The sequence below is a fragment of the Heterocephalus glaber genome, unplaced genomic scaffold (genome assembly GCF_053883595.1).
Source record: "Heterocephalus glaber isolate CG9 unplaced genomic scaffold, H.glaber_assembly_v1.0 deba00001444, whole genome shotgun sequence".
Taxonomy (NCBI): domain Eukaryota; kingdom Metazoa; phylum Chordata; class Mammalia; order Rodentia; family Bathyergidae; genus Heterocephalus; species Heterocephalus glaber.
In genome coordinates, this window is record NW_028258297.1 from 12,116,640 (window position 1) to 12,126,854 (window position 10,215).

General features: G+C 39.4%; 1 protein-coding gene across 1 annotated transcript; it reads right to left on the minus strand.

Moving 5' to 3' along the window:
* Positions 1 to 3,158: 3,158 nt before the first annotated feature.
* On the minus strand, positions 3,159 to 9,126 carry Med21 (mediator complex subunit 21). The gene is made up of 4 exons (XM_004845724.3): positions 8,944 to 9,126; positions 5,333 to 5,447; positions 4,453 to 4,553; positions 3,159 to 3,619 (listed from the first exon to the last, which is right to left on the minus strand). Exons 1-4 carry the CDS (start codon positions 8,983 to 8,985, stop codon positions 3,443 to 3,445), a joined length of 435 nt encoding a protein of 144 aa, XP_004845781.1. The 5' UTR covers positions 8,986 to 9,126; the 3' UTR covers positions 3,159 to 3,442.
* Positions 9,127 to 10,215: the final 1,089 nt, after the last annotated feature.

Genomic DNA, 10,215 nt, shown 5'->3' on the forward strand with positions numbered 1-10,215 from the left:
ACTGGGTCCTTGTTTTGGGGCACTGAAGATTGAAGCCAACAAAACAGGAGTCAGGAAGTGGTGGGAAATGGCCAAATGTGTGTTTATTCAAATGAATGAAAGAGAGCTCCTCACTCATCAAGGAAGGGTAAAACCACAGATGCTTAGGTCTGTTGGGCTTTTACAGTTTGGGGGACTGGTGTACCTGACAGAAAGCAGGGATGCGCCTGGTTGCAGGTAGCCCTTTGGCGTCCAGAAAGCAAGCTGCTTAGTTTGCATTTCTCTTCTTTCAGGGTCTCTCTCATTTGGTTAAGGACCTGTTCTTTGTCCCCTTGCATTCCTTTAGGCCTTGATGGCCAGTTTGCTTAAGTTAATTACTTGGGCCCTTTGGGATTTAACTCACTTAGCCCTTTTAGTTTACTTCGGGTTTACTATCCAGGAGCTGTGCCCATCTGCCTAACTTCCCCTATCGTCCGGCTTCATCACCTTCACAGTTTCTGGTGAGGAATACGCTTGTCTTTCAGTCGTTATTTTCCTACAGACAATGTGTTGTATCTGTGGCTGTTTTCAGTATCTTTAATATCTTTTCAGAAATTTGATTGTGACACATCTAGGGACAGATTTATTTTTCTGCTTGAGGTCTGGTGGGCTTCTTGAATATGTAAAGTTTTTCTTTCACCAGTTTATTCTTCAAATACTATTTAACTCTGCACTTTCTGCTCACACATGGCTATTAGATATTTTCCTATTGCCCCTTGGGTCTCTGAGGTGTTCACTTTTTCTTCAATTTAGTCTTTTGTTTAGGTAATCTTCAGTCACCTGTCCTTCAGCTCACTGACTCTCTTTCATCTACATTGAGCTTGCCCGGTGTGTTTATTATTAAACATTTCAGTTCTAAAATTTCCATTTGGTTAGCCTTTGTACCTTCTATTTCTTTGCTGGAACTTTCTGACCATTTCAAAAGTATTCAGTTATCTTGGAAAAGTTTTAGTCTGTTACATACATGAATCTGGGATTTTTGGTATTGACTAGTTGTCTTTTCCTATGCTTGCTAATTTTGCCCAGTTATCTGTATGCCAGGCAATGGGATCTCTGAGGCTCATTCTCAGTCCTCCAACTGAAAAGCTGAGGCTTTTGTTACCCTGCTATGCCACACACTTCTAACAACTGTGACTACACCTGGGACAAGCAGTGAGTGGAGATTTAAAAAAAAAAAAGCAGTGGGAATGTTTTACTGTGTTGGGGTCACAGCTTCAACAATCCTGGGAAAGAAAAGGTCCCCTTCCTGAGTTTTGGATTCCTTTATATCAAGACTTCCTTTAATCTAGCTGACAATGACTTTTCCTTCACTTTAGTACCTTCCTGGATCCTTTATTACACCTTATATACTTCTAAAAACAATTCTGATCAAATCTGCTCTCCTCAAATGAAAGGAACAGATTTATGCCAAATGTCTGTGATAACAAAATGTTATTAAACTTTAATTGACAGTACCCATAAAAAAATCAAAGTTCACAAATATCTAAGCCTAGCCAATAAACTGCTAACTATTGTAGCTAATGCTGGTGCTACTGAACTTTGTTTTTTGGGGGTTTTTTTGGTACCAGGGATTGAATGCTACTAAACTTTGAAATACAGTATTTTTCAAGAACTGCAAAATAGTTTATGATAGAAACAATATACAGAATGTTCTATTGTTCTTTGTTGTTAGTTTACACTGAGTTACATCCCCAGCACTTTTTTTATTTTTTGAGACAGAGTCTTGCTAAATCACTAAGTTGCCCAGGTTAGGCTCAAATTTGTGATCCTCCTGCCTTAGGTTCCTAGTGCTGTTGTTCTTTATGGTTCTCCAGAAACCTAAACACTAAACAGCAAACTGTGGCAAGAATAGCTCAAGATATTATGAAAAAAGCACTTTAGGAGATAGAACCAATTATTATGTGGAACTTCAGCTTTCCAACAGAGATTACTGGTGAGATCCAACAGTTGGATGAATATAGTTGATAATGCTGACACAAATGTTAGCAATAAAACAGGGGAATGGGGAAATTGATACAGAAATGATCAATATAGAAGAAGTATGTTCTAGTCTCATTAGAATACAGCCAAGAAACTTTGAGAGGTTAGTGAGATCAGAAAACAGTATCTTCAAGCTGAGCATGGTGGGCACGCCTGTAATCCCAGCACTCAGGAGGCTGAGGTAGGAGGATCACCCCAAGTTTGAAGCCAGCCTGGGCTACATACTGAGTTCAGGGCCAGCCTGAACTACAAAGGGAGACCCTGCCTCAAACAACCAAAAAAAAAAAAAAAAGAAAAAGAAAGAAAGAAAAACAGTATCTTCAGATAAAGATAATGAGAAGGAATTCATGATTCAGGAAACATATTTCACTGTGATGACAAGCAAATTAAGGACAGAAAAAAGCAGTTTTAAAAAGAGTATTAAACTGCATATGGTGGCACACGCCTATAATCCCAACACTCTGGGAGGCTGAAGCAGAAGGATCACAAGTTTGAACCCAGCCTGGCCAACTTAGTGACTTAAGATCCTGCCTCAAAATAAAAAAATTAAAAAAGGGCTGCGGTGAAGGCCCTCGGTTCAATTCCCAACACAAAAACAAAGAAGGGAATATTTAGATAGTTCAGGATAAAGAAAAATTCTCACAATAGCATTGGGATTCTATAGACAAGACAATTTCTAAGTAAAAGCAAGGTAGAGATTAACTGGAATAGATATGAGGTTCTGGAAAACAAAAGGTTTGCATAAATGACTTAACTCTCATCTACCCACACTAACCTTCCTTATGTTCCTTTTTTGTTTTATTTTGTTATATGGTACCAGGGATTGAACTCAGGACCTCTCACTTGCCAGGCAGGCACTGTGCTGCTGAGCTACATCCCCAGCCCTTCCTTATGTTTCCTAAAAGCAACAGTTTGAGAAACCTTTGCTCAAAGCTCCATATTTATACAATGCTACCTCTAAAGAGGTGTCTAAAGGACAACATAAATTGAAACACTCTATACCCCTGGCTAGAGGGACGTTATGATTTGTAAAAGGACTGCAAAAATAAGACAGAACTTGAGGCTGGGGTGTAAGTCTGTGGCAAAGAGCTTGCATAGCTTGTGTTAGGCCCTGGGTTCCATTCCCCAGCACGCAAGACAAAAAAAAAGACAGAACTTCATAGTGTATCTGTTTAACTGTATTATGAACATTAATGCGATATCTGCCTTCATATCTTCATTTAGATAAAAAATGATAGCATAGTGATGGTTTAAACCGGCTCAATCACAATTTTGTAAGCTTATTTATCAAGAGTGAAAATAGAAGATTATTAAAATAGCTAAAAAGGTAACAAGTATCATAGTGTCTGTTTCTGTAACTCTTGGTAAGGCTTGTATGTCAATCTGATGCAGAATTCATAATGCACTGAGCCAGTTCTTGGCTTTGCTCGTGGTGTTCCGGGTGCTATGAGTCTGGAAGAGACTGGCTGTGGGTGCCACTTCTCGTCTTCAGCTGGGACTGTGCAATGTCGGCCAGTGCGCTCTGTATCTTCTCCAGAAGCATGTCGCCTCGATAAACTACATCCTCCAGGCATGTCGCAGCTTCATGGTTTTCTTCTTCCAGCTTGTACAAGCTAGCCGCCTTTATAAGACACAGATTTAAAAATCTTTAGAGTTGAAAAAGAAAGAAAATGCAGTAGAGGTCTTTATTTTAAAATCTGGATGACTCTGAAACTGTTGTGATGTATTTTTCAGTAGCAAGAATTCCAAAACTCATATAGATAACTTCGGAATTTTCCCTGTATGAATTAGACAAAGAATGGATTTTTAACCAGGAATCTCTAGGTACTGTATCTGTAGGTGACTATCTTCCATATTGTTCAGGGTCTTGCTATGTAGTTTAGGCTGGTCTTGAACTCAGTAAGTAGCTAAGCCTGGCCTCGAACTCATGGCCATCTTCCCGCCTCAGCCTCCCAAGTGTTAGGATTACTGGCATGTGCCACCATGCACGGCCACCTTACTCTCACTCTGTGCTAGGAAAATAGACAAACTCAGGCCGGGGATTTAGCTCAGTGGTGCATGCCTGACTGGCAAGTGAGAGGTCCTGAGTTCAATCCCTGGTACCGATTAAAAAAAAAAAGACAAACTGAAGATAGGAGGCTTCCTTGTAGCTCAAAATTTAGGAAGGACATAGATATACAGATAGATACAAAGATATACTCAGCACAACCTTTAACAGAGTATACTAGCTCACTATTAATAAAACACCTATTTTCAATCTTAACCTTAAAGTAACTCTGAATTTAACAAAAGGTATCAAACCTATCTCCTTTAATTATAAATTCTCTATTACTAGTATAGTCTCAAAGAAAGAGACTTTTTTTTGTACCGGGGATCAAACTCAGGACCTTGTGTTGCCAGGCATGTGCTGTGCCGCTGAGCTACAACCCTGGCCCAAGAAAAGAGATTTTTTACCTGTAAAGCAGCTGTAGATTCTTCACTGGGTAAAGAATCTATCAAAACATCAATGTCTTTTGCTGTTCGCGCAATCAATGCAGCAAAAAGCTGTGCGTACTCTAGGGAAAGATGTGACTAAGTTAGGATATCAGGGAAGCTCAAGTTTTCAGAAACAGAAATTAAATTTTAAGTTAATGAAATCGGAAAAGTTCATAGAACTTTGACTAACATGTTCCCACCAGCTTGAACCACTGGTGATACATGTGTAACTGTCCCACATTGTGGGCTTGTTCCACCCAATGGGACTCTCACAAGCCGCCCAATGGGACAATCACGCTCGTACCCCTCGTGGTTCAGAGCTGCCCTACAGCAAGACATACAAAGTATGGCCCCATCAGAATGTGATAAACAATAATTTCAACACACCTAGCATATTATATATTTAACTTTATATTAGCTCAAATTGGAAATTAAGCATAATGTACCTCATTTCATTTATGAGGACAATATGGTGGTCTCCTGAACAAAGAATCTGTCAGTGGTATGCCTTCCTTACTAAGGTTCTTAAAGCTAAATTCATACAAGCTTTCCTCTAAAGGAGTTAGAATTTGTTATCTGATATGAGCAGAATTATGAAATGTGTGGATTAACTGTAATAAATTCACTTATGACAAAACTTGTAATATTCTCAAACAAAATGTTTAGAAAAAAGCCATAAATAAGTTGTTTCTCAATAAATCTATTTTTTTTGGTACCGAGGATCGAACTCGGGTCCTTGAGCTTGCATAGCAGGCAGTGAAACCACTGAGCTAAATCCCTGGCCCTCAATAAATCTATTTTTAAAGGATCATTTAAAAGGTCAGAATAAAACTAAGAGAAGCTAAGAAAACGCACGTACCTTCTGTTGGGTTAGCTGGCTGGTCTTTGTTAACTGCCGTCTGAATGTTACTGAAGGAGGCGGGAGGGCCACATTGCTGCAGTACCCCAATGGCATTACAGAACTGATCTGCAAGCTTGGGCCAAAGAGAACATGTCAAGGTCAGACAAGATTTATCAATTTTAAAGATCTTATCAGTAATGGTAACATGATGAGAACAGTTTTAAAAATAATGATCTATGAGGAAGGGAATAATGATAATAGAAGGGAGTAATTTTGTATAAAATATGCCAGTTTTTATTAGCAATGACTATTATGATTATTGTTTTGGTCCCAGGGCCTTGCACATGCTAATCATGTGCTGTACCACTGAACCACACTCCAATATAGATTAAATATTTTAATCATGCAAAGAAACTAAGCTTGCTGTCAATCTTGAAGTTAAATTTAGTATCACTCTAGTTGAAACAGTTAAGACAGAAATACATATAAAATAATCTCTTTCCTTATAAAAATAGTAGAATAAGAAATAAATGCCAAAACTTATTACAAGCAATAAGCAAATACTTTCTGGGGCAAGGAGACAGCAAATTTGACTGGCAAATGTCTAAATACAGCCCCAGGTTTCATTTTAAAAAAATCATTTACAAATTATATGATTCCTTTTCTAAGAATTCAGTAAGCAAGTGGAAAGAATCAGTGAGAAAATGACTTCAAGAAAAGGTATGTTAAGGAATCAGAAAAGTATTTCATTAAGACTCAAGTTGCAAATGCCTAGTGCTCACAATGCATTCTTTTGGCACTTTTGAAGATTGAGACTACCAAACTCCTTACTATCTTCAAACTAAACACTCCTATTTTCCCCACCAATTCCTCTCACTAATTCTCACCCCTCAATCTTAATTTGTACTTCCAATCAGTGAGTAAGCATTTCCACTACGTTTCTCTACTATAATTTCAAAATCAACAGCTCCCTCTCTAAATAGCTTCCTTATAATTTTCTAGTTCACCATGTTATTTTACCCTGCTCCAAATATGAGTTCATTCCACCATGATCATCAAGATATATCCCCAACTTTCAGGCTGTTTCAAAGCCTTTGATAATCTAAATCAATTCTACTCATTCACTTTCTACTACTATTCCCTCAAATCTACCTGACTTCTCATAAACTAGTTTATGACTGAATAGCTTTGTTCATGTTTTGCTATTTTTTTTCATGTTTTGCTATTTGTAATGTAGTACGTGCTCAGAAGCTATATATATCTAGATTATCATACTACTAGTAGCTTTTTTCATTTTTTAAATTTATTGTGTGTGTGTGTGTATGTGTGTGTGTGTGGTACCAGGGATCAAACTCTGGACCTTGTGCTTGTGAGGCAGGTGGCAGCACCACTGAGCTAAATCACCGGCAGGATTTTTCATTGTTAATTGAAATATTCTATATCACATCATTGTCATTTGAATAGAAAAAAACCACAAAACCATATTCAGCACAGTGGGTCTCTTGTCCTGGAAAAACTTTGAAAACTGATTAATTCATTTATTCAAAATATTTGCTGAAGCCAGTGTCTGGTGGCTTCAGACACTGGTGGCCAATGTCTGTAATCCAAGCTCTGGGAGGCCAAGACAAGAAGAATTGCCAGTTTGAGCCTGGCCTGAGCAACTTAGCAAGACTTTGATTCTAAATAAAACACTTTAAAAAAAAAAAAAAGAGCTGAGGGGAGGGGAGGGATTTAGCTCAGTGGCTCTAAGCCTGCCTCGAAAGTGCAAGGTCCTGAGTTCAATCCCTAGTACCAAAAAAATAAAAAGAGCTGGGGATTTAGCTTAGTGTGAAGGCCTGGGTTCAATCTCCTGTATCCTAAATAAATAAGTAATTGGAAATCAATTCAACAATTCCAGGGCAATTACTGAATAAAGATATAGTGAGTATGACATAGTTTCTGCATTCAGAGAATTTTCAGAGGGTAGAACAAATGTTAATAGACTAATAATTATGATTAGATAAATGCTATGATTCCTTCTATTTTAGTTCATGTACCTGTGTATTCCGATCTACTTCAACACGTGTTGAAAACACTTGATTCATTGTAACTCCCTAACCACATACTGTTTTTACATCACTTAAATATCTCTTGAGTATTTGACATCTTTCCAGCCTCCTTAAGGAGTATCTCTTTGTAAACACAATAGTGCTTATATACACAACAGGCACTCATACTACTTAACCTAAAGGCTTCTCTCTGAAATCCAATTAACATGCTCACCCTAGAGTTAGGCCATATTCACTTTGTTTTTACTGTCCTGGTTACAAGACATACACGAACTTGCAAAAATATCCCCCAAATAACGTTTCTATTCAGTAGCATCTAACAATCTGATTTTGTTAAACCTCAAAGGAGTATCTCCCCGAGGGGAGATGGACGGCCGCCCGGGCAAGTCACTGCAAGGTAGACTTTTACCTTGGTGGATTCATCAACGTTTAGGGGCTCAGCCTTAAAAGCTCCTATTTTATTTATGTAGGATAGATCAGGTTTTTGTTTGTTTTTTTTGAGACAGAGTCTTGCTATGTATTTCAGGATGACTCTGAACCCACTATGTAGCCCAGGCTGGCCTCAAATTCACATCGATCCTCCCACCTCAGCCACCCAAGTGCTGGGATTACAGGCATGGGCCACCACGCCTGGCTTAGGATAGATGAGTTTTTCACAAATAGACTCACACATTTCAAATGCACAGAGACTGACATCTTAACAAGAATGCCAAGTTACTAGCTTCCAGTAAGGAAAAAAAAAAAAAAATCCACCAGGAGACCATGTACTTAGGTTTTCCAGGCAGCAAAATTTCTTGTATAGGCAGGTAGCTTACTTGGGACATCACATTAGGTCAGAATGACACTAAGAAGCACAATTACCAATGGGAAGCTGTGTAACTCTAAATGGGAATAAACAGTATGTCTACATAGACATACCGTTTGCTTGCATGACCTTTAGCACAGAAATAATAAGCAGGAAAAAGAATAACCTGAAGGAACAAAGTTAGGGGAGCTGTTTAAGAGATCTAAACTTTTACAGAGAATAGATTTTATTAAAGAAGACTTAAATAAATGGAAAGACATACAAAGATTACCAGGTTCATTATCATAAAGACGTCAGTTCTCCCCAAACTGATGTAGCTACAGCGTGGTCTAGAAATGGGACAAGGCGCTGTCCTACAGGAGTGAACTAAGGCGAAACAATTTCTCACCTACACAATACTCCTGCCCCAACCTCAAAGTGCTGGCCAAGAAATACTCGGTTAACGCTTGACTACAGAAATCTGATCAGCAGGAGCAAGGGATCATTTTGGCAGATTAAAATTTATGGGGGAAAAAAAGCTGTTTTTCCTCCCCCTCCACAGGAGATCCCATAAGCCCTGGTAACGAACAGGAGCGCCGGAGAGGTCAGGCCGAGACCACACGGCCCGGTGCCCTGCTCCAGGCGCCGTGGGGCACCCGCCTCCCACCGCTCAGAGCGGGCGCTTTCTGCCAAAGCCCTGACTCCCCACTTCCAAATTTTATCTCTCGGGCCTCTATCCTCTCTCCTTTTACCTCAGGAGAGAGAAAGACAGACACTAATGGAATCAAATTCCTCACCGAGTTCACAGCGTCCTGCAGCTGCGTAAGCCGGTCGGCCATGTTCCTCCTACTCACACAGAGACGCCAAAGCAGCTGCTAGTGCGCGATTGGGCAGCTTTTGGTTACGTTACGGCCAATCATAGAGCTGCACTCTTAAAAGAGGTGGGGTCATGGAGAACACACTGCCCTAGGAGGGACGCTAAAGTAGCTGCTTGCGTCTGACTGGGCAGTTCTAGGATGCATCACAGTCAATCAGAGGGCTGTGTTCTTGAAAGGGGTGGGGTTGTAGAGAACTGGATTAGTTGGAAGGGGCGGAGATTTTCTGAATCTGCCTTTCTTTCTTTATTCTCTTCATCTATATTTAAAAAGTTATTTTTAAAAATTAATTTTATTGGTACGTTTTAGGTATGCAATATAATGACATTCATCATTGGAAACTTGCACCTTTACATAATCTCTCTTGGTTCTTATTTTTTCCCCTTTCCCCTGCCCTCCCATCAACCCCTCCATCCCTTCCTATTTGCAAAGACTTTGTTTCCATTTTTTCATTTTCTCATATTAATTCCATTCCCTTCTTTCCTTTCACCTACCCCTCCCACTTCCCCTTCCTCCCTTTTCTTTCTATTTCACATTATTATATCTTTCAGTCCTTATTTACACTCAGTTTCTCACACTAGAGAAACTATTCGGTATTTACACATGTGTCCTATTTATTTCACCTAAGAGTATCTCCTGATTGTGCATCCATTTAGCTACAAATGTCTCTAAATTCTCATTTTTGATGCCTGAGTAGTACTCCATTTTATTTTTCTAAACCCACATTTTCTTTATCCAGTCTCCAGTTGATGGGCAATTGGGCTGCTTCCAAGTTTTAGCTATTACAAATTGTGCTGCTATGAACATGGGTGCACATATATCACTGTGGTATGATTCTTTTAATTCTTTGGGGAAGATCCCCAGCAGGAGAATAGCTGGGTCAAATGGGACTTCCAGTCCTAGTTCTCTGAGGAATCTTCATACTGATTTCCACAGTGGTTGCACCAGTCTACACTCCCACCAGCAGTGGAGCAGGGTTCCTCTTTCCCCACAGCCCTTCCAGTATTTGTTATTGGTTGATTTCATGGCAGCAGCCATTCTTTCTGGAGTGAGGTGAAATCTCAGTGTTGTTTCCATTTGCATCTCTCAAATGACCAGTGATGTTGAACTTTTTTCATATGTTTCTTTGCTATTTCTACTTTGTCTGAGAAATGTCTGTTCATTTCAGATGCCCATTTTTGGATTGGGTCTTTA